The sequence below is a fragment of the Chionomys nivalis genome, chromosome 4 (assembly GCF_950005125.1).
Source record: "Chionomys nivalis chromosome 4, mChiNiv1.1, whole genome shotgun sequence".
Classification (NCBI taxonomy): Eukaryota; Metazoa; Chordata; class Mammalia; order Rodentia; family Cricetidae; genus Chionomys; species Chionomys nivalis.
In genome coordinates this window covers 21657449-21682881 of record NC_080089.1, presented here as the reverse complement: position 1 = coordinate 21682881, position 25433 = coordinate 21657449, and the positions used below count along the sequence as shown (strand labels likewise).

Genomic DNA, 25433 nt, shown 5'->3' with positions numbered 1-25433 from the left:
TCTCTCAAGACATTTTATTGAAAGTGTTATTCGGCTACAGCACTGACGTCAGAATCTGCAAACCTTGAGGGCAGAGCCCAAGTACCAAGAATCTCCAGCGCAGTTTCCCCAGCGAGGGGGGCGGGACTGCACTAATTATGTCTGAAGAGCTTCAGCCCCATCCAGGTCCACAGATGGAAGAATACGTACACGGGCACGGTGACGGGCAAGAGCAGGCTGTAGAAACACAGGCTGCTGGCGCTGGTGCAGTCCTGGGGGAAGCCTTCCTCCACAGAGGCGGAGTAGAACAGGCCTGCCAGGGATACCAGCGGGATGAGGACAGTCAGGGTGGGCAGAGAAGGGATCATCCTTCTCCCTTCTTAAAAGGTAAACAGTATCACGAAAACTCGATTGCTTTCAAGGTTCTGCTCCTGTGCTGGCCTGCTCCTGTCTTATCTTCCCGTTGTCCTGACTCTTCATTCATCCAGGCATGAGGCCACGCTTCCTAAAGACACACAAGGTGAGGCCACGCTTCCTAAAGACACACAAGGAACTCAGCGGCCCCAGGCCGGAGGTGCGGGCTCCTCAACCTTGTTCTGACCCGATCCACCGTCACATGCAGCAGTTACCAGCGACCGCAGACAACACACACGTCCCCCGCAGAGCAAAGGATTCTTAACTGTATGAGAAAAGCACAACCGAGTGACAAAATGGAGGGGGGAAAAGGGAGGAGAGAGCAAAGGAAGGGGTATAGAGAAGCAGTCAACAACTCCAGTACCGAGAGGGTTAGAGACAAGAGAGGACTGCTGGGACCTGCAGGCTGGCCTCGAACGTGTGGTCCTCCTCCATCAGCGTCCCCATGCCACTATGCCCAACTAGTAAACAAATCTTCTAAAAAGAGTGTCTTCCAAAACTGCCTGTGGTGACTCACGCCGGGAATATCAGTACTGAGGGGGAGGCAGAAGAATGGCACCTCAAACACCACAAGGTGTCATCTAGTCCTTTGGGAAGTAAGTAATTTGAAAAGTAGAATGAAGAGCAGGTGGCTGACCATGTTTTGTGAACTGGGGACGTGAAAGGAGGCCTACAAACCCTGATTCACATCAGACGAAGGCAGACCTCAGCACCTGAGTGGATGCTTCCCATACGCCAAAGACCAGCTGGGGACCCGCACCGGAACCGGGAGATTCGTCACGAGCCGCCTGCCACCACTGCACTGACCGGAAAAACAGCACCAGCTCTGGACCCACGGGGACGCGAAAGGGTACCGGGGTCCCGCGCCACCTCTGGCCCGCGGAGGGAAGCGATGGCCAGGCGGACAGAGCCGAAGGGAGCCGGACAGAGCCGAGCCGAACAGAAGCAGGACAAGCCGAACTCAGTCGAGCCGAAAGCGAACCAGTCAACCGAGCGGAACCGGAGGCGTCCGTGGCGCAGACGCCTAGCTGGCGCGAGGCGGCCAAAGCCCTGCCCCTGCTGCTTCCAACAGCTCGTCCGCCGGGCTCTCGGGACCCCCTGACCCTGAACTCACCGCTCGCGGGCCAGCAGGGATCCCGGGGCCGGCGGCGCCTAGCCCTGCCGGTCACCGCTCCTCGGAGGCGGGGCACCCTCGGCCAGCGGCCCCGTCAAATCGCCTGCAGGGGGCGGAGCGAGAGACCCAGATCCCGCGATGGAACGGACCCGCGCGTGCTCATTGGACAGCGCGCGACATCTCTCGCGCTCAGGCTCCGCCCCCGTGGTCTTGGATGACCGGTAAAGCCAGAACCGCGATGAGAGGCGCTTGATAGAGGGGTCCGCGGGCTGCCCCCGGCTCTGGCTGGGCGTCCTGTGCGCCGTTCCCGTTGGAGGTAGGGTAGGAGCATATTTGCCGCAGAGTTTATTCATGGTTTATCCAGACCAGACAGTGGCGTCCGCATTCGGAAGCCTTCTCTACTTCTCTAATGGATAAACTGGAATCCGGAATCCCTGAGCCTCTGAAGTAGAAGGGAAAAGAGTCTAATCGGTTGTTTTACTCATGAATTTGTGAATGTCAAAAGAATGGTTTGCCTTTAATCCCAGCACTTGGGAGGCAGAGCCAGGTGGATCTCTGTGAGTTCGAGACCAGCCTGGTCTACAAGAGCTAGTTCCAGGACAGGCTCCAAAACCACAGAGAAACCCTGTCTCAAAAAACCAAAAAAAAAAAAAAAAAAAAAGAATGGTTTGGACCGGTGTGATGGCTCAGTGAGTATAGGCGCTCGCTGCCAAGCCTGACTACCTGTTTTCTCACATTATCCTCTGACTTCCTTCCACACTTTTACTGTGGCACTCCCGCGTGTACTCACGCAAAAAATGTAAAATGCAGTTTAAAGAGAGAACGTGTCCAGGCGTGATGGTCTACATCCCTAATCCCAGCACTCATGGGGCAAAGACAGGATTTCTGTGAGTTCAACCTGATATACACAGCAAGATCTAGGTCATCTGGACTGTATACAAGACCCTGTCTGGGCGTGGGCTGGCGGTTAGGGGGACTCGTGTTCGCAATCGCTATCTGTCCATGTTGCCAGCCACTGCTTGCATACGGATACAGAGTGGAATCTCTAAGTCCAGAGTACAGAGGAATGAGGCTGAGCTTGAATTCTATGCGCTACTGTACAGTGGCCTCCACCCCTTCACCTTCCTGCAAACCAAAAGATCAGAAAGTTTTTCCTCCCAGAAGTCCGTAGCAGTGTAGAGTCCGCGCAGGTTTTATTGGACCACAAGGTGGCAGAAGAGGGCCAAGAACAAAGCTGTCTTGTGGTCTGTACACAGTTGCATGCCTTCGCACCTGCACGCACACACACAAAATCAGATAATAAACGTTTTCTAATTAAATATTTTTTAAAATGGAACAAAACTTAGGAGCCATCAAGAGAGTTCAAGTGGTCGAGGCTCTCACTACACAAGTCTGACTCCTCCAAGTTGTCCTCCGACCTCTGCGTGGAGAGGAACACATCCTCATTAAATAAACAAATACACCTGGGTGGTTGGCCTTAAAATCTGGGACTTGGGCACCTGCGTGACAGGCTTTTACTGTATGGATGCACTGCACACACATCTGCTCACCCCAGGAAGGGCCCTGTCTCAGACCAAAGTGTGGTCGTCACCAGATGTGGTGAAGCAATGAGTGAGCTAATTTGGTGAGACAACGGTGAGTTCTGCTGGGGTTGCTTACAGGAATGTGGGTGGGGCTCCTTACAGGCGTGGCAGAGGCTCAGCCTGCTGGCGTGGAGCACGGTGGCGGTCGCTGTTTGACAAAGTTGCAGCATTCGACATTGCAGGACCCCCTTCTCAGCACCTTTGACCTTCACTTTCAATGGTTATCAATATTAATGCCTTTCCCTTTGGGAAATTTTGTGCGGGCTTTGGTAAAGGGTGAAAATGTGTACAATGGTAGCTTCTCTGAACAAAATAATACTTTGGGGAAAAAAATCCCTGCCACTATGAAACCAGGAAAGTTAGAGATCTCAAGGATGAAATGTCTACAGTGCAGATCCAGTGCCTAAACCCATTAAGGGCGGTTTTTCCCCAGATGAATTCACGGAGCCGGATTTCCGATGCTGATTACGTGAGGGTTTTTAATTCAAACGAGTTTGGTCGAGTTTCCACACCAATGCAGCGCAGTGGGTGAGAGAAGTGCAGCCCCAAACCCGGGGAAGGGGCAAACTTCCCTCCCGTAATCGCTCATTCTATGACTTAAGATGAAGCCCTTCCTTTAAAATGGAGTTTGCAAAGTCAGGTCCTCACAGGGCAGGAGTTAAATACGGAGAACTCAGAACTGTGCAGTGTGATGGGAGAAGAGTAAGACATCAGAACCTGCCCTTTGGGGAGCTAGGCGGGTAACAGGCCCACTTAGTAATACTGTCTGCTCCCCAAAAGTACTTTCCCAAGGTCAGGAATTTGGGAATGGGTGTCTACTCCTGGGGGCTTGAGGAAAGTTCCTGCTTGATAAGGAAGTCATTTTCCTGTCTCTAGCAAGAGGGACAGGTGGGCTTTCCAGAACCCTTGACTGGTGCCTATTGTCAAGGTCAATGCTAGGTGACTCAGCTCCCCCACCCCCCAGCTCACCTGCTGGTTGTCTCCGTTTGATCCAGTTTGATCCAGTGTGCAACTGTCAAGTGTAAAAGGTTTAATCCCAGCACTGTGAGTTTAAGGCCAGCCTGGTCTACAGAAGAAATTCCAGGAGAAATCTTTTCTCAATTGAATGCTGCTGGCAGTCATCCCAATTCACCCTCAGATCCTGTCTCCTCGTCTCCCCCTGCTAACTCCACACATTCTCTTTGGAACCTGACTGCCCCCCACCACCTCACCCCCTCACCCCTGGTACCCCAGCTGAAGCAGATCTCCGGTAGCCTATGCCAATCTGGATGTCACAAAATCTAGGAAGCTGGAGTGCATTGCATGGCCTGCTGGCAGCTCAGCAGATTGGAGAGTGTCCTTTCCAGGTGGCTCATGGCTCTCTGCTTCTTCCAGGCAGCTGGACTTGTCTGAGAGTCTTCCCTGTAGCTTGGCTTGTCCGAGAGATGCACTCATCATACACACACACACACACACACACACACTCATGTACACTTGCGGACAGAGGGGCATAGTGAATTCGGTCAGTTTCAGGGATATCCTGAAGCTCTTTTGATTTGCTTTCTGCCTGTATTATGAGCTTTTCTGCAGGGTGGACTGTTTCATTCTAGGAGGGAACCATTATCCAGAGCAGTCAGTTCCGACCTCTTCTGAAAACACGGCTAATGGCGCTTGTTAGCTTTCTCTTCCACTTTTCAAATTCTCCCCACTGGCTTGTGTTTGGATTCAGGCATTATAATGGCCCTGCCACCTAGCGGGATGAACCCAGGCAGTACCCTAGCCAGCCCAGGGTCCTATGGCTGCTGGGTCACATGAAGTAGCAAACGTCCCTTTAAGAGACAAGCTCCAACCACACTCCAGCTCCCTGCTCCCGGCTGCCCTTCTGAAGAGGCAGCTGTTCCTTCCCCCTTCTTCCTCTTCCTCTCTGTATTTCTCTTTATTCCCTCCCTCCCTTCATCTCAATAAAATTCCCACATGAGTTCTGCCTGCACGGCATGTCTGTCCCTCACTCACTAAGGGCTCTCACCTGCTGTGTGGCCCCTTTGCTGTTTACCAACAGCTTGTTCATTTGGTCTGTTTCCTTGTATGCATCACCAGAATACTTAGTTGCTTCTCGGCAGGTCATTTTTCTTTGGTCTGAAAGTTGAGGAAGGTCAACTCACAGCTTTGGAGAAGTGCTGGTCTAGATTTCTTTGAGGCAAGTGCTAAAATTACAGTTTTGAGGCAGGTACCAAGTTCAGAAAACAGCTGAGAATCAAGAAGCTCCCAGAGATATGCAAGAGCTCTGTCTATGGCATTCAAAAAATATTTTATGAGGTTGGAGAGATGGCTCAGACGTAAGAGTACTTGCTGTTCTTCCAAAGGACCAGAGTTCAAATCCTACACAGTGGCTCACAAGCATCTGTGACTCCAATTCCAAGGCCATCAATTGCCCTCTTCTGGCCTCTGCAGGCTGCACACGCAGTACATAGACATGTGCAGGCAAATAACCATACACATAAATCTATAAAACGTATTTTATTACATTTATTTGTTCATGGACACACACTTGTGTGTCACATTGAGCATATAGAGATCAGAGAACAGAAAAAGGGGAAATGATGTGGGAGTGTCTGTATCTATCTGTTGCTTTAATTGGTTAATTAATAAACTGCTTGGCCTCTGATAGGACAGAAAATTAGGTAGGCGGAGTAGACAGAACAGAATGCTGGGAGAAAGAAGCCGAGTCAGTCAGTTGCCATGATTCTCCTCTCCTAGGCAGACGCAGGTTAGGATTTTACCGGTAAGCTACCACCTTGTGGTGGTACACAGATTATTAGAAATGGGTTAATCTAGATGTGAGAGCTAGCCAGTAAGAGGCTAAAGCTAATGGGCCAAGCAGTGGGGTTTTTTTTGTTGTTTTTTTTTTTTTTTTTTTTTTTTGGTTTTTTGAGACAGGGTTTCTCTGTGGCTTTGGAGCCTGTCCTGGAACTAGCTCTATAGACCAGGCTGGTCTCGAACTCACAGAGATCCGCCTGCCTCTGCCTCCCGAGTGCTGGGATTAAAGGCGTGCGCCACCATCGCCCGGCTCCAAGCAGTGTTTAAAAGAATACAGTTTCCGTGTAATTATTTCGGGGCATAAGCTAGCCATGTGGGCGGCCAGGTGGCGGGACATAGCCCCGCTGCTCCTCACACTACATTTGTGGGTGTCATTTCTCTCCTTTCTTTATGTGGGTCCTGGGAAGCAAATTTAGTCTGCTGAACCTGGAGTTCGAAGAATTCTTACCTGGTGAAGACACTCACAGAACTGGACCTGGGACTCTGGCCCCTGGCACAGACCCAGTTTAGCTCGCCCCCCCCCCCCCCCCCCCAGCTCAGCCTTGCAGTCCAGTCCATCTCCAGTCCCAAGCCCCAGAAACACTTTCTACAAGGGACCATGAGTGACCTACTGGGCTGGGACCTGGGTGGGAGCTGCCCGCTACCCTTCCTGTCTTCCACTATGCTGTCTGCAGGCCTGCTCTTAATCCCATGGCATCCTGCATGCAGGAGCTCCTCCTACCGCATCAGCACTCCCTCCTGGGGACTCCACCTTTGAGTGTGAGCACAATCCTCCCTAGCTCTTCCCAGAATCCCTCTCAGCCATTTCCTTCTAGGCATCTCCATTCCTCTCGGCCACCCCCTGATCTGCAGAAGCATTCACCACCAGTGACCCGGAGCCAAAGAGTGGATTGCCCACCCAAGGAAGATCAACACCAAGAAACATCTCAAACATTGTAAGTCCAGATGCCTAGACCTCCCCCCCACACACACACACACAAAACATGAACAGTCAAAGCGATCATGACTCCATCGGAATCCAGCACCTCAGTTACACTAGGGCCCGAGAAACACAACATAGCGGAAGCAGGAGACCAGGATTTCAGAATAGCAAATACGAATATGATAAAGGGCCTCAAGGATGACAGAAGAAACCTAATGAAACCTGCGAAACACAAGAGCCTCGGTGACCAGGCAGCATCACCTTCCCCCAACCAACCGTCCTCTGCCGCATCAGCCGCCACAGGAGCCACAGGCCTCACCTGCACCAATTGGCAGAAGAGGTGAGTGTCTGAGCTCCCAGCTGAACAGCCCTGCTCTCTAGGTCCTAGTTCCCTGGGCACATCCCTTGCCCTCCCTCACCCACTGCAGTGCCAGCTACTGGGTACCAACCACCCCTGCCATATCAGCAACCAAGGGAGCCACAGGCCCCACCTGCACCATTGGAGGAAGAGATGGGCAGACGGCAGTGTAGGAACACATTCAACATAAAGAGTAATATGTCTCAACCAGAGACTAGTGGTTCTACAACAGCAAGACCTGAACACCCCAACACAAATGAAGCAGAAGAAAACAATCTTAAAAATAGCTTTATGATCCCCTCCCCTGCATGGATCAGACCCTGTAAGCTACAAGGCCCACTCTGCCCCCAAGCCCACCCATGCCCCGCGACCTCAGAGGAACTCTGAAGCATAGGCTGCAACTGCACACACTAAGAGGTGAGTGATCAGCCAGCCAGCTGGGCACCCAACTCTCTAGGCCCTTGGTACCTGGGCAAAAACCGGGTCCCTCCCCCACCTGCTTCAGCTTCACTAGGCAGCCAGCAGTAAGCTTCCTGCAGGTAGGCTGCTCCAACCCTGCCCCTCCCATGGATCGGACCCTGTAAGCTACAAAGCCCACTCCGCCCCCAAGCCCACTCATCCCCTGCAACCTCAGAGGAACTCTGAAGCACCGGCTGCAAAGACACAAAACAAACCAAGAAAGTGAGCCAAGAGAGACCTCAGCGACTCCCTGAGACATACAGTGACTGCACACAGTAGACTAAGAGCAGCTCCCTAAGACACAGGCAGCAACTGAAGGGATTGGACCAAGAGGTAAAGACACGGCCAGCACCAATTAGAAGAGTTAGGTAGGCGCCAATGCAAAACTTCATCCAACAACCTAAAAAGCAACATAGTAAAGCCAGAACCCAGTGGTCATGCAACAGGAAGACCTGATCATCTTAACCCAGAAGAAGCAGAAGAAAACAATCTTAAATATAACTATGAACATGATAGAGACCTTTAAAGAGGAAATGAAAAAAAAATCCCTTAAAGAAATGGAGGAAAAGACAAAAAAAATATGGAAGAAATCAATAAATGTCTTAAAGAAACTCAAGAAAACCAAGAAAAAGTAATGAAACAGGTGAAAGAAACAGTTCAAGACTTGAACACTAAAATAGAGACAAAGAAAGCACAAGCCAAGGGAATTCTGGAAATGGAAAATCTGGGTAAATGAACAGGAACTACAGACGCAAGCATAACCAACAGAATACAAGAGACAGAAGAATCTTAAATGTTGAAGATACTATAGAGGAAATGGATTCATTGGTCAAAGAAAATGATAAATCCAACAGATTCTTAGCATAAAACATCCAAGAAATCTGGGACACCATGAAAAGAACAAACCTAAGAATAACAGGGATGAAAGAAGGAGAAGTACAACTCAAAGGCACAGAAAATATATTCAACAAAATCATAGAAGAAAACTTTCCCGAACTCCACCTTGGGCCTGAGCAGGAGTGAGGCAACAAATTCCACAGGAGTGGAATTGAACCAACTATCTAGGATGGAGTGGGCCTGGGGAAGTAAGCTCCGCTAGAGAAGAAGCAGGGAGCCAATTCAGTCCCGGGACACTGGCAGACCAGGATTGAGCCAGTGACCTAGTCCAGAGACTGTGAACTCCATCAGAACAGGTACAGAAGAGAAATTGCTGAGGAAATGAGCCAGAGCCATAGACATCTGAGGGTCCGGACGTGAATCTAGGACCTTCAAGGGAGTCGACCTAAGCCAGAACCCCTGTGGGTTTGGACGTGAGCCTAGGACCTCCCAGGAACTAGGCCTGAGCCAGGACCTCTGCCAGTCTGGGCATGAATCTGGGACCTCCAAGAGTAGGCAGGAACCAGAGAGCTCTGCAGGACCAGGCATGAGTCTGGGACCTCAGAGGGAATAGGTCTGAGCCAGGTCCTCTGCAGTTCTGAGCACACCCGAGTCTGGAAACTCTGAGGCAGTAGACTGGAGTCAGAAAGCTTTGCAGAACCAATTCCAAGGCAGGGACTTCTGCAGGAGGGGATCCAGACCAGAATTTACAGAAACAGGTCAAAGCCCGTACCTGGGCCAAAGTAGGTCTGAAAAAGCAAATTCCAAGGAAGCAGAGCAAAGCACAGAAGCACTGAGCTGTCTCCAGGAACACAGACTAACCAATGGGGTAACTAGAACTGTGGCACTGACTGTACCACGAGGAAAAACCATCTGAGCTTTGGATTCACTGGCACCTAGAAGATTAATCAACAGAATCTCAGACAGCCCCAACCACACCTATTAGAGGAAAAGATGAGTGGAAAAGGTAAGAACGCTAAGAACGCAAACAACACCACAAGGAGCAACACAACATCAGTAAGACCTAAAGACCCTACAACAGCAAGACCTGAACAACCAAATATAGATGAAGCAGAAGAAAATGACCTAAAAATAACTTCAAGAGAATGTTTGAAACTCTTTTTTTTTAATTAATTAATTAATTTATTTATTTATGTATACAATGTTCTGTCTGTATGTATGTCTGCAGGCCAGAAGAGGGCACCAGACCTCATTACAGATGGCTGTGAGCCACCATGTGGTTCTGGGAATTAAACTCAGAACCTTTGGAAGAGCAGGCAATGCTCTTAACCACTGAGCCATCTTTCCAGCCCATGTTTGAAACTCTTAAAGAAGAAATGAGAAATTCCCTTAAAGAAATGGAGAAAAAGACAAACAAAAAATTGGAAGACATCAGAAAATCCCTTAAAGAAAACCAAGAAAAATAAACCAAATATATGAAAGAAATTACTCAAGACTTGAAAACCGAAATAGAGACAATAAAGAAAACACAAGCCGAGGGAATTATATATAGACAGAAATCATGAGAAAAAGATCAGGAACCAAAAATGCAAGCATGAACAGCAGAATACAAGAGATGGAAGAGAGAATCTAAAGTACTGAAGATACAATAGAGGAAATAGACTCAGCAGTTAAAGAAAACATTAAATCTAACAAAAACTTAACCCAAAATATCTAGGAAATATGGGACACCATGAAAAGGCCAAATCTAAGAAAAATAGGTATAGAAGAAGGGGAAGTTCAACTCAAAAGAATGGAAAATATATTTAACAAAATCACAGAAGAAAACTTTCCCAACCTAAAGAAAGATATGCCTAATGAAGATACAAGAAGCTTACAGAACACCAAATAGACTAGATCAAAAAAAAAAAAAGTCCTCTTGCTACATAATAATCAAAACACTAAACATACAGAGTAAAGAAAGAATATTAAGAGTTGCAAAAGAAAAAGGCCAAATAACATATAAAGGTAGATCTAAGCCGGGCGGTGGTGGCGCACGCCTTTAATCCCAGCACTCGGGAGGCAGAGGCAGGCGGATCTCTGTGAGTTCGAGACCAGCCTGGTCTACAAGAGCTAGTTCCAGGACAGCTCCAAAACCACAGAGAAACCCTGTCTCGAAAAAAAAAAAAAAAAGTAGATCTATCAGAATTACACCTGACTTCTCATTGGAGACAATGAAAGCCAGAAGGTACAGACATTAAGAGACCACAGATGCCAGCCTAGACTACTATACCCAGCCAAACTTTCAGTCACCATAGAAGGACAAAATAAGATATTCCATGACAAAACTAGATTTCACCAATACCTAGCCACAAACCCAGAACTACACAAAATACTAGAAGGAAAACTTCAAACCCAAGGAAGTTGGCTCTACCAACAAAAACACAGACAATTGATGATCTCATAAGAGTAAATCCTGAAGAAGAAAAAAATGCACAAATTAACATCCCCAATGATGAAAACTAAATTAACAGGAGATAGCAATCACTGGTCATTAATATCCCTTAATGTAAATGGACTCAACTCACCTATAAAAAGACACAGGCTAACAGATTGGATATGAAAACAGAATCCATCCTTCTTCTGCATACAAGACATGCATCTCAATCTCAAAACAGACATCGACTCAGAGTAAAGAGTTGGGGAAAATATACCAATCAAATGGACCTAAGAAACAAGCAGGTGTAACTATCCTAATATCTAACAAAATAGACTTCAAGCTAAAATCAGTCAAAAGAGACAAAGAAGGTCATTTCATATTAGTCACAGGAAAAATCCATCAAGAGGAAATCTCAATACTGAACATCTATGCCCCAAATACAAGGGCACCCTCATATGTAAAAGAAACACTTCTAAAGCTTAAATCATACATTAAACCCCACACACTAATAGTGGGAGACTTCACTCCCCTCTCACCACTGGACAGGTCAGTTAGACAAAAAATTAACAGAGAAATAAGGGAACTAACAGATGTTATGACTCAAATGGACTTAAAAGACATCTATAGAATATTCCATCCAAACAAAAAAGACTATACCTTCTTCTCAGAACCTCATGGAACCTTCTCAAAAATTGACCACATACTTGGTAACAAAACAAACCTCAACAAATTAAAAAAAAATGGAATAACCCAATGTGCCTGATCAGATCATCATGGTTTAAAACTAGAAGTTAAGCCGGGCGGTGGTGGCGCACGCCTTTAATCCCAGCACTCGGGAGGCAGAGGCAGGCGGATCTCTGGGAGTTCGAGGCCAGCCTGGTCTACAAGAGCTAGTTCCGGGACGGGCACCAAAGCTACAGAGAAACCCTGTCTCGAAAAACCAAAAAAAAAAAAAAAAACTAGAAGTTAACAGCAATACTAATTCCAGAAAACTCACAAACACATGGAAAGTAATCAATGCTCATCTGAATCATCAATGGGTCAAGGAAGAAATAAAGGGGGAAGTTAAAAACTTCCTAAAATTCAATGAAAATGACCATACAACATACACAGATATGGGACAAAATAAAAGCAGTGTTAACAGGCAAGTTCATAGGACTAAACGCCTACATAAAGAAGCTGGAAAAATTCCACACTAGTGAATTAACATAACATTTGAAAAATTTAGAAGAAAAAAAGCAAACTCACCTAAGAGATCTAGATGGCAGGAAATAATCAACTTGAGAGCTGCAATCAACAAAATAGAAACAAAGAAAACAATACAAAGAATCAATGAGACAAAGAGTTGGTTCTTCAAGAAAATCAACAAAATAGACAAACCTTTATCCAAACTAATCAAAAGGCAGAAAGAGAATATCCAAATTGACAAAATCAGAAATGAAAAGGAGGACATAACAACAGACACCGAGGAAATACAAAGAATCGTCAGGTCATATTTCAAAAACATGTACTCCACAAAATTGGAAAACGTAAAGGATATGGACAACTTTCTGGATAAATATCACTTAGCAAAATTAAATCAAGACCAGATAAGCAAATTAAGCAGACCTATAACTGCTGAAGAAATAGAAATAGTCATCAAAAGTCTTCCAACCAAAAAAAGCCCAGGACCAGATGGTTTCAGCTCAGAATTCTACAAGACTTTCAAAGCAGAACTAATACCAATACTCCTTAAATTATTCCACACAATAAAAACAAAAGGAACATTGACAAACTCTTTTTATGAGGCTGCAATTACCCTGATACCCAAACCACAGAAAGACATTACTAAGAAAGAGAATTACAGACCAATCTCACTCATGAACATTGATGCAAAAATACTAAATAAAATACTGGCAAATTGAATCCAAGAACACATCAGAACCATCATCCACCATGATCAAGTCGACTTCATCCCACAGATGCAGGGATGGCTCAACATACGAAAATCTGTTAACGTAATCCACCATATAAACAAGCTGAAAAATAAAAATCACATGATCATCTCATTAGATGCTGAAAAAGCATTCAACAAAATACAGCACCCCATCATGATAAAGGTCTTAGAGAGAGCAGAGCTACAAGGAACATACCTAAACATAATAAAGGCAAAATACAGCAAGTCAAGAGCCAACATCAAACTAAATGGAGAGAAACTCCCAGATATTTCACTGAAATCAGCAACAAGACAAGGTTGTTCACGCTCTCCATAGCTATTCAATATAGTTCTTGAGGTCCTTAAGACACCAAAGGGAGATCAAGGGGATACAAATTGGAAAAGAAGTCAAACTCTCACTGTTTGCTGATGATATGATAGTTTACATAAGTGATCCCAAAAATGCTACCAAGGAACTTCTACAACTCATAAACACTTTCAGCAATGTAGCAGGATACAAGATTAACTCAAAAAAAATCAGTAGTCCTCCTGTACACAGATGTTAAATGGGCTGGGGAAGAAATCAGAGAATCAACACCCTTCACAATAGCTACAAATAGCATAAAATATCTCAGAGAAACTCTAACCAAACAAGTGGAAGACTTGTATAAAAAGAACTTTAAATCTTTGAAGAAAGAAATTGGGGGGCTGGAGAGATGGCTCAGTGGTTAAGAGCATTGCCTACTCTTCCAAAGGTCCTGAGTTCAATTCCTGGAAACCACATGGTGGCTCACAACAATCTGTAAAGAGGTCTGGTGCCCTCTTCCGGCCTGCAGGCATACACACAGACAGAATATTGTATACATAACAAATAAATAAAATAAATATTAAAAATAATAATAAAGGTAATATTAATATTAATGATATTAATAAAATAATATTAATAATATTATTTTATTTATTTAATAAATAAATAAATAAAATAAATGTTAAAAAAAAGAAATTGAAGAAAACACCAGAAAGAGGAAAGATATCCCATACTCTTGGGTAGGCAGAATCAACATAGTAAAAATGGCAATCTTACCAAAAGCAATTTACAGATTCAATGCAATGCCCATCAAAATCCTAGCAAAATTCTTCAAAGACCTCAAAAGAATGGTACTCAACTTCATATGGAAAAGCAAAAAAAAAGATAGCCAAAACAATCCTGTACAATAAAAGAACTTCTGGAGGCATCACAATCCCTGACTTCAAACTCTACTACAGAGCTACAGTACTCAAAACTGCCTGGTATTGCATAAGAACAGACGGGAAGACCAATGGAACCAAATAGAAGACCTGGATATCAATCCACACATCTTCAAACACATGATTTTTGATAAAGAAGCAAAAAATATCAAATGGGAAAAAAAGCATATTTAACAAGTGGTGCTGGCATAACTGGATATAAACATGTAGAAAATAAAAATAGACCCATATCTATCATGCACAAAACTCAAGTCCAAATGGATCAAAGACCTCAACATAAAGCCAACCACACTGAACCTTATAGAAGAGAAAGTGGGAAGTACACTTGAACGAATTGGCACAGGGAATCACTTCCTAAATATAATCCCAGCAGCACAGACACTGAGAAAAACAATTAATAAATGGGATGTCCTGAAACTGAAAAGCTTCTGTAAAGCAAAGGACACGATCAACAAGACAAAATAACAGCCTACAGAATGGGAAAACATCTTTATTAACCCCACATCAGACAGAGGTCTGATTTCCAAAGTATATAAGGAATTCAAGAAATTTGACACCAAAAGATCACATAATCAAAAAAAAAAAAAAATGGAGCACAGACCTAAACAGAGAACTCTCAACAGAGGAATCTAAAATGGCTGAAAGACACTTAAGGAAATGTTCAACATCCTTAGTCATCAGAAAAATGCAAATCAAAACAACTCTAAGATTCCATCTTACACCTGTAAGAATGGCCAAGATCGAAAACACTGATGACAACTTGTGCTAGAGAGCTTATGTGGAAAAGGGAACACTTCTGCATTGCTGGTGGGAATGCAAGCTCATACAACCCCTTTGGGTTTCAGTGTGGCAATTTTCAGGAAATTAGGAAACAACCTTCCTCAAGACCCAGTAATACCACTTTTGGGTATATACCCAAAGGATGCTCAATCATACCACAAGGACATGTGCTCAACTCTGTTTATAGCAGCTTTCTTTGTCATAGCCAGAACCTGGAAACAGCCTAAATGTCCCTCGACCAAAGAATGGATAAGGAAAATGTGGTACATTTACACAATGGAGTACTACACAGCAGAAAAAAAATAACAGCATCTTGAATTTTGCAGGAAAATGAATGGAGCTAGAAAACATTATTTTGAGTGAGGTAACCCAGACACAAAGAGACAATTATCACATGTACTCACTCATTGGTGGTTTTTAAACATAAAGCAAAGAAAGCCAGCCTACAAACCACAGTCCCAGAGAACTTAGACAACAATGAGGACACTAAGAGAGACTTACATAGATCTAATCTACATGGGAAGTAGAAAGTAGAAAAAGACAAGATCTGAGTAAATTGGGAACATGGGGACCTTGAGGGAGGATTCAAGGGGGGAGGGGAGAGGCAGGGAGGGGAGCAGAGAAAAATGTAGAACTCAATAAATATCAATAAAAAATGGATATCAAATTACCAAATAATCTAATTTTAAAGTGTGGTATAGATATAAACAGAGACTTCTCAACAGAATAAAAACAGCTGAAAAACATTTAAGAAATTGCTCAACATCAAATCAAAATGATACTAAGATACCTTCTTAAACCTGTTAGAATGACTAAGATAAAAACACTGATGACAGTTTATTTTGGAGAGGATGTGGAGTAAGGGGAATATTCCTCCATTGCTGGTGAGAGTGCAAACTTGTACAGTCACTTTGGAAGTTGATGTGGTGGTTTCTCAGAAAATTGGGAATCCATCTACCTCAAGACCCAGAAATACCACTATTAGGCATATACCCAAAAGATGTTCAATTATACCACAAGAACACTTGCTCAACTTTGGTCACAGTAGCATTATTCATAATAACCAGAATCTGGAACCAACCTAGATGTCCCTTAACCAAAGAATAAATAAAGAAAATATGGTACATTTACACAAAGAAATATTACTCAACTGGTAAAAACAATGGCATCGTGAAATTTGTAGGCAAATGGATAGAACTAGAAAAATATCATCTGAGTGAGGTACCCCAGACCCAGAAAGCCAAACACGGTATATACTCACTCATAAGGGGATATTAGATGCAAAACAAAGGATAACCAGGCTACAACCCCAGAGAAGCTTGTTAAAAAGGAGGACCCTAAGAGGGACAAACATGAAGGGCCCCAGGAATGAGAAATAGTTATGATCTCCTGGGTAAACTGTGAAGAGATGTAGAAAGAGAAGGGGTTGGGAGGGGAACATGAGGGATCAAAATGGTCGAATGGAGAGGGACAGAGAGAAAGAGCAATGAAAGAGACATCTTGCCGGGCGGTGGTAGCGCATGCCTTTAATCCCAGCACTCGGGAGGCAGAGACAGGTGGATCTCTGTGAGTTCGAGGCCAGCCTGGTCTACAAGAGCTAGTTTCAGGACAGGAACCAAAAGCTATGGAGAAAAAACCCTGTCTCGAAAAAATCAAAAAAAAAAAAAAAAAAAAAAGATATCTTGGTAGAGGGAGCCATTAGAGTTATGGAGAAACCTGGTGCTAGAAAATTCCCAGGAGTCCCCAAGGATGACCCCAGCTAAAACTCCTAGCAATAGAGAAGAGGGTGCCTGAACTGACTTGTCCCAGTAATCAGATTAGTAAGTACCCTAACTGTCATCATAGAACCTACATCCAGTAACTGATGGAAGCAGATGCAGTGACCCTGGAGTGAACTCCTGGAGTTCAGCTGAAGAGAAGGTAGGAAAACTTATGAGCAAGGCAGGATCAAGATCATGACAGGGAAAACCATGGAGACAGCTGACGCGAGCTTGTGGAAGTTCATGGACTCTGAACTGGGGGAACCTGCATGGGACTAAACTAGGCCATCTGAATGTGGATGACAGTCACGTGGCCTGATCTGTTAGGGGGTCCCTTGGCAGTGGGATCAGAACTTATCCCTGGTGCACGATCTGGCTTTTTGGAGCCCATTCCCTATGGTGAGATACCTTTCTTCACCTTGATGCTGGGCAGTAAGGGGAGGAGGGACTTGATCCACCTCAACTTGGTATACCAGACTTTGTTAACTCCCCAAGGGCATCGAACTTGTAAAAGAAACATTACTAAAGCTTATATCACTCATCTGTAGGGGAAGCCCAGCCTTGCTTGAAGGGCGGGGTCCCCTGAGGTTATTTTTTACTTATAAAGATTGCGGACATGCTCCCCAAGTTCCTTTCTGTTTTCCTGTTCTCCGCGGGAACCTCGGTTTTGTAAGTCCTCACCTTATTAAAGCTGAATATTTTATTATAATTTCTGTCTGCCGTTCATTTACGCTGTAACATACATCAAGTGTGACTAATAGTGGGAGACTTCAACACACCATTCTCACCAAAAGACAGGTCATCCAGCCAAAAACTAAACAGAGAAATACTGATGCTAACAGATGTAATAAACCAAATGGATCTAACAGATATACAGAAAATTTTACCCAAACACAAAAAATACACCTTCTTCTCAGCTCCTCACAGAACTTTCTCCAAAACTGACCATGTACTCAGTCACAAAGCAAGTCTCAACAGCTACAAGAAAATTGAAATAACCCTGTATCCTTTCAGATCACCATGGATTAAAGATGGATTTCATTTTTTTTTTTTTTTTTTTTTTTTTTTTTTTTTTTTTTTGGTTTTTCGCAACAGGGTTTCTCTGTGGTTTTGGAGCCTGTCCTGGAACTAGCTCTTGTAGACCAGGCTGGTCTCGAACTCACAGAGATCCGCCTGCCTCTGCCTCCCAAGTGCTGGGATTAAAGGCGTGCGCCACCACCGCCCGGCTTTTTTTAACAACTTCTGTTATTGAAACAAAAACAACAAAAAGTTTACAAATTCATGGAAACAGAACAACCCTCTACTCAATGAAAATTTGGTCAAGACAGAAATAAAGGGGCTGGAGAGATGGCTCAGTGGTTAAGAGCATTGCCTGCTCTTCCAAAGGTCCTGAGTTCAATTCCCAGCAACCACATGGTGGCTCACAACCATCTGTAAAGAGGTCTGGTGCCCTCTTCTGGCCTTCAGGCATACAGACAGAATATTGTAAACATAATAAATAAATATTTAAAAAAAAGACAGAAATAAAAATGAAATTAAAGACTTTCTATAATTCAGTGAAAATGAATACACAACATACCCAAATTTATGGGACACAATCAAAGTGGTATTAAGAGGAAAGTTCATAACACTAAGTGCCTACCTTAAAAAATAGGAGAGATCTCATGCTAGCAACTTAACAGCACACCTGAAAACTCTAGAACAAAAAGAAGCAGACACACTCAAAAGGAGTAGAAGGCAAGAAATAATCAAACTGAAGGCTGAAATCAGTAACATAGAAACAAAGAGAACAATACAAAGAATTGATGAAGCAGAGTTTGTTCCTTGAGAAAATCAACAAGACAGAAAAATCTTTATCCAAACTAACTAAAAGACAGAGAGACTATCTAAATTAATAAAATCAGAAACAGAAAAGGGGACATAATAGCAGACACATAGGCAATCCGAAGAATCAAAGGGACAGGGCTGGAGAGATGGCTCAGCGGTTAAGAGCATTGCCTGCTCTTCCAAAGATCCTGAGTTCAATTCCCAGCAACCACATGGTGGCTCACAACCATCTGTAACGAGGTCTGGTGCCCTCTTCTGGCCTTCAGGAATACATGCAGACAGAATGTTGTATACATAATAAGTAAATATTTTTAAAAATCAAAAGGATATACTTTAAAAATCCGTACGCCAACAAATTGGAAAATCTAAAAGAAATTAATAGTTTTTCTCATAGATATCACTTAGCAAAGTTAAATCAAGATCAGATAAATGACTTAAATAGACCTAAAACCCCTAAGGAAATAGAAGCAGTCATTAAAATCTCCCAATCCAAAAAAAAAAAAAAAAACCCTCAAGGTCAGACAGTTTTGGCACAGAATTCTAGCAAACTTTAAAAGAAGAGATAATGAAAGTACTCCTCAGATTGTTCCATAAATTATAAATTATTCCACAAAATAGAAACAGACGGAAGGTTGCCCAAATTCAAATTCATTTTATGAGGCCACAGTCACCCCCAAACAATACAAAGATTGAACAAAGAAGGAGAATTAAGGACCAGTTTCCCTTATGAACATAGAAGCAAAGTACTCAGTAAAATACTGGCAAACCAATTTCAAGAACACATCAAAAAATATCATCCACCATGATCAAGTAGGCTTTATTCCAGAGATGCAGGGATAGTCCAACATACAATCAGTCAATGTAATCCACCATATAAGCAAAATGAAAGAAAAACTATATGATCATCTCATTAGATGCTGAAAAAGCCTTTGACAGAATCCAAAACCCCTTCATAATAAAAGTCTTGGAGATATTAGAGATACGAGAAACATACCTAAATATAGTAAAGGCAATATACAGCAAGTCTATAGCCAACATCAAATTAAATAGAGAGAAACTCAAAGCAATTCCACTAAAATTAGGAAGAAGACAAGGCTGGCCACTCTCTCCATATCTATTCAATATAGTGCTTGACGTTTTTGCCCGAACAACAAGACAACTAAAGGAAACCAAGGGGATACAAATTGGGAGGGAAAAAGTCAAAGTATTTGAAAATGTTATGTTAGTATACATAAGTGACCCCAAAAATTCCACTAGGGAACTCCTACACCTGATAAATACCTTCAGTAAAGTGCTGGATACAAGATTAATTTTAAAAACCGTCAATAGCCCTCTTATATACAAATAACAAACAGGCTGAGAAAGAATCAGTGAAAAACACCCTTCACAATAGCCACAAATAATATAAAATACCTTAGGGTAGCTCTAATTAAGTAAGTGAAAGATTTGTATGCTTAAAAACTTCAAGTGTTTGAAGAAATGAATCGAAGATATCAAAATATGAGAAGATCTCTCATGCTCATGGATCAGTAAAAATGGCAATCTTACTAAAAACAATCTAGAGATCCAATACAATCCCCATCAATATCCCAACACAATTCTTTACAGACCTTAAAACAACAATCTCAGCTTCATATGGAAAAAAAGCAAAAAACCCAGGATAGCTAAAACAATCCCGAACAATAAAAACTGCTGTAGCAGGCTGGAGAGATGGCTCAGAGGTTAAGAGCATTGCCTGCTCTTCCAAAGGTCCTGAGTTCAATTCCCGGCAACCATGTGGTGACTCACAACCATCTGTAATGAGATCTGGTGCCCTCTTCTGGCCTGCAGACATACACACAGACAGAATATTGTATACATAACAAATAAATAAAAAAAAAACTGCTGTAGTTATCACCATCCCTGACTTCAAGCTGTACTACTGTAATAAAACCAACACACTATTAACGTAAAAACAGACAAGTTGATCAGTGGAATTGAACTGAAGACCACATATAAACTCACACACCTATGGACACCTGATTTTTTATGAATCATCAGAAATGCATACAGAAAAAAAAGAAAGCATCTTCAACAAATGATGCTGGTCAAATTGAATGTCTGCCTGTAGAAGAATGTAAATAGATCCCTATTTATCACCCTGTACAAAACTCAAGTCCAAGAGGATCAAGGATCTCAATATAAAACCATGTACACTGAACCTGATAGAGGAGAAAGTGGGGAACAACTTTGAATGCAATGGCACAGGAGACAACTTCCTGCACAGGACACCAATACACAGGCACTAAAATCAACAATTGATAAACAGGACCTTGTGAAACTAAGAAGCTCCGTAAGGCAAAGGACATTGTCAATAGGACAAAACCGCAGCCTACAGGATGGGAAAAGATGTTCACTAACTCCACATCAGATAGAGGGCTAATTTCCAAAATATATAAAGAACTCAAGGAACTAGATATAACAAACCAAATAACCCCATCTAAAAATGGAGTACAGATCTAAATAGAGAATTCTCAATAGAGAAATCTCAAATGATTGAGAAACATCTTTAAAAAATGTTCAACATCCTTAGCCATAAGGGAAATGCAAATCAAAACAACCCTGAGATTTCATCTTACACCTGTCAGAACAGCTACGATCAATAACACAAGTGACAGCTCATGCTGGAGAGACTGTAGAGCGAGGAGAACACTCCTCCATTGCTGGTGGGAGTGCGGACTTGTACAGTCACTTTGGAAATAAATATGGCAGTTCCTCAGAAAACTCGGCATCAATCAAGACCCAGCTATACCACTCTTGGGCATAGACCCAAAAGATGATCCATCCTCCCATAAGGACACTTGCTCAACTATGTTAATTACAGCTTTATTCATAATAGCTAGAAACTGGAAAGAACCTAGTTGTCCTTCAACTGAAGTATGGATAAAGAAAATGTGGTATGTTTACACAATGGAGTATTACTCCGCTGTCAAACAATGACATCATGAAATTAGCAGGCAAGTGGGTAGAACTAGAGGAGGGAAAGACAGAGGGACAGACAGAGAAGGGGGGGACAGACAGACAGGGAAAAAGAAAGAGAGGGGAGGTGAGCTTAAAAGGGAACATAGTGAATGTGCACAGGAGTTGCTCTTAGTGGCTGCAGCTGAGGATGGATCCTGTCAGGACCCCAAGGGCAGGCCAGTACAGATGCCTGAATACTAACACACCCAAGTAACCGAGGTGGTTTCAGATACACAGCACAGTTCATTTCAGTGAAGACAGCTGAACCGGAGGTAGTAAACTGTGCGAATGTACTAGTGCTGGCTGGTGGGAAGCCAGCTGTTAGTATTTTCTATTCTTACTTTGAGACAGACTCTCACTATGTAGCCCAGGCTGGCTTTGAATTCATGGAGATCCGCCTGCTTCTGTCTCTTGAGTGCTGGGAATAAAGTCGAGCACCACCACGCCCAGGATTTTGGTTTGTTTTTCTTTTTTTGAAGTGAGGTTTCTCTGTGTAATATCCCTGGCTGTCCTGAATCTCTCTATGTATATATAGATCAGGCTGGCCTCAAACTCACAGAGGTCCTCCTGCCTCTGCCTCCTAAGTGCTGAGATTAAAGGTCTGCGCCACCACAAATGGCAGTTTTTATATATTTTTCTCCTTGAATAACTACCAATAAACTAGCCCATCCTTGTGTGATTGGATAAATTTAAATTTTCCCTGGAAGTACATTTTCATTATGCAATTTGTTAATTTTAAATGTTTGTTTATTTATATGTTTAACATTTAAATCACTTTCAATGTAGTGTGTCTGAGACCAATGAACAAATAAATTTAGCAAATACTTAAAAATTAATTTTTAAAGATTTTTGTTAAGTATATATGTGTGTGTGTGTATGTATGTATGTATGTATGCTTCTGTGAGTTCAATGTGCACCATACACATGCAGTACCCGTGTTAGGTATATATGTGTGTGTATGTGTGTGTGTGTGCTTCTGTGAGTTCATTGTCCACCATATGCACGCAGTACCCATGTTAGGCGTGTGTGTGTGTGTGTGTGTGTGTGTGTGCTTCCGTGAGTTCATTGTCCACCAGATGCGTGCAGTACTCGTTACCCGTGCTAGGTGTGTGTGTGTGCGCGCGCGCGTGTGTGCTTCTGTGAGTTTAATGTGCACCATAGGCATGCAGTACCCGTGAGAATCAGAAACAAGTGTGGGATTCCTGAAGCTGGAGTTACAGGCAGTTGTGAGCTGTCATGTGGATGCTGAAGAACCAAACTCGGGTCCTCTGAAGAGCAGTAATCGCCCTTAATCACGCGTTTACTTAAAAATGTAAAGGCACGGAAGAAATGCCTCAATATTTAAGAGCCTCTTACAGAGGACCCGCGTTTTGCTCCCAGCACCCACGTGAGGTGGCTCACAGGTGCCGGTAACTCACTCTCCTCCTCTTTCATTCGCTAAAGCAGATTTAGAAAGGAGAAAGGCTGAACCGCTAACTGCATGTCTGTAAATACATGAGCTACCAAGACAAGGAACAAGGGGGAGGAAAGGAAACTTCCCAGTAGGGAAAAGGGAAGGAAAGGAGATAAAAAGGAAATCTTCCCAGTAGAAAAAAAAAAAAAAAAAAAAAAGGAAGGAGAAAGAATTAAAAGGGAATTTTTTTCCAATAGAAAGAAAAGGAGGGGCTGGAGAGATGGCTCAGTGGTTAAGAGCACTAACTGCTCTTCCAGAGGACCCAGGCTCAATTCCCAGCACCCACATGGCAGCTCATAACTGTCCGAAAAATGCAGTTCCACGAAATCTGACACCTTCACACCAATGCACATAAAATAAAAGTTAAATAAATCATTTAAAAAATTTTAAAAAAGAAAAAAAAAGAAAAGGAATGTTCCCTAGAGAAAAAAAGGAAATATTTAATTGTGGACCCACGGCACCACCTTACGATGGGATTGAGGAATGTTTGCCTAAGCTCATAAGGACACCCCCACAGGTGTTCCCAGTCACTGTGCAGCAAATGCCTCGAATAATCAACATCCTCAAGGTTCTGCTCAGGTGAGCTGGAGACCTATGGACTTGGCTGACCTGGGAAGATTTGAAGAAGCAGTGGTGGCGTATGGGAAGCACTCGCCCTACATGAGATGTGGCTTTAAATAACTGGGCTGCTCAGAGTTATTCCACAAGATTGGAAGGGCCTCTCGGCAGCTGTACTAGAAGCTAGTCCTCCTTACAATGGCTCACTTGGTGGAGAGAGTGAAAAGACCTGGAGAAATCCTGACCCCTCTATCAGAAAAAATAGAGCCAAAAATCTAAGCAGGAAGAGGAGAGCCAAAAATCTAGATTAGCCAGTTCAGTGACTCTGTTTCAGGAACTAGCTGAAGATAAAATTAGATTTTAGTCTTGAGAATAATCTTGAGAAACAGGGAGTTACCCCCTTGTCATTATCACTGGTATTTTCGGAATTTTTCAATGATCACTGGTATTTTCGGGGATTTTCCAATGATGCCCTCCCTACCCCCTTTGGATTACTGGGTTGTGGTTTTTTCCCTTAAATACCCCTTCTCCCAGCTACTCAGGGTCGAACTCTCTACCCCTGCATGGGAAATGAGTTTCGGCCCCAGTGCACTGGCTCCTGTCCAGTCAATAAACCTCGTGTGATTGCAGCAAGGACCGTCTCTTGTGAGTTCCTGGGGGATTGTGTTATCCCGAGACTTGAGTGAGAGTCTCCCCACTATGGAGGTCTTTCAAGAGGAAGCAGCAACCAACAGTGTAATCAGACTAGAGGGGTGAACATAATAAAGGACCAATTATTCAGAAAGGGTCAGTATGCGATTTACAGAGACAGGTACAGTGTGATGACGTCACTATCATGCAGTGTCGTCTAGTGGCTTTAATAGACTCCAGCGCCAGAAGATGGGTGACTTCTTATGGACTCATATGTGCGTAGACCCCCCCACGCATACACAAAGAATTTAAAATAAATATTAAAATAATAGTAATCGAAACTGCACATGGTGGTGGTGCTCCCCCATGGCGCCTCGCTGGGAATGTGAAGATGCAAATATCCCAAGGACCCACTGGCCAGCCAGTGAGAGAGACCAGGTCAGACAACAGGATGGGACTGGGTGTGAGCAGGGTGGAGCGCACCTTTAATCCCACATCCCTGGAGTAACGTGAATCCCCATCACGAACTGTTGCCTGGAGTAACGTGAAATAAACCCTCCCCTCCCCGAGCTGCTTTTGGTTATGGTGTTTTACCAAACCAAAATCCTAACTGAGACACCTAGCATGCATGAAGCCCTGGATTCTAACCCCAGCACCGGATACAGCAGGTTATGGTGACACACACCTGTCATCCCAGCGCCTTTGGGGGAAGCAGAAGGAGCAGGGTCATCATGGTGATGCAGGGAGCTCAAGGCAAGCCTGGGCCACAGAAGACCCTGATAAAAGAAAAAGTAAAAATATTTTAAAGCTGCCTGGAATTTGTCATAGCACCATGTGGCCCTCAGTGGGAAGGACGGGCTCAGCCCCAGGGACTGCTGCAGCAGTACATTAGATGAGGACGGGGTTTTCACAGCCTCAGGTTCCAGGCTGAAGAACTTGCTGGTCAGAGCACTGGGAAGCCAAGGAAGTGTGTGAGCAGGCGAGATGGGAAAGATGTGGGACTGGGCTGAGTGTCCAGAAACTGAGGGACAGGAACGCGGGCGACAAAGGGAATTCAAGGTGACTACTGGGCTAGGCTTGACCAATGGGAGCTCCTGCGGGGAGCAGGGAGAGGACAGATGCTCGCGATCTGGACTTTTCCTTTTTTAATTTACATACTCACATGTATTTTTTTTTTGATGGAGGAGGGTCATATGTCTATTGGTTAATAAAGAGACTGCCTTGGCCCTTTCGATAGAACAGCAGCTTAGATAGGCAGAGTAGACAGAACAGAATGCTGGGAGAAAGAAGTTGAGTCAGGCAGTCTCCATGATTCTCCCACTCCAGACAGACGCAGGTTAAGATCTTTCCTGGTAAGCCACCTTATGGTGTTACACAGATT

The 25433-nt window shown here is 43.8% G+C and overlaps 1 protein-coding gene across 5 annotated transcripts; it reads right to left on the bottom strand.

The window, feature by feature from the left end:
• Pigy (phosphatidylinositol glycan anchor biosynthesis class Y) lies at positions 1-1610 on the bottom strand. Of its 5 annotated transcripts, none has more exons than XM_057767615.1 (2): positions 758-1610; positions 1-658 (listed from the first exon to the last, which is right to left on the bottom strand). In XM_057767615.1, the coding sequence occupies exon 2, from the start codon at positions 345-347 to the stop codon at positions 132-134; it is 216 nt and encodes a 71-aa protein (XP_057623598.1). In that variant the 5' UTR covers positions 348-658; positions 758-1610; the 3' UTR covers positions 1-131. The 5 variants fall into 5 exon arrangements, with proteins under 5 accessions (XP_057623598.1, XP_057623597.1, XP_057623600.1 ...); XM_057767614.1 differs by having other exon boundaries at positions 1072-1610; XM_057767617.1 differs by having other exon boundaries at positions 1099-1610.
• Between the last annotated feature and the right edge of the window lie 23823 nt (positions 1611-25433).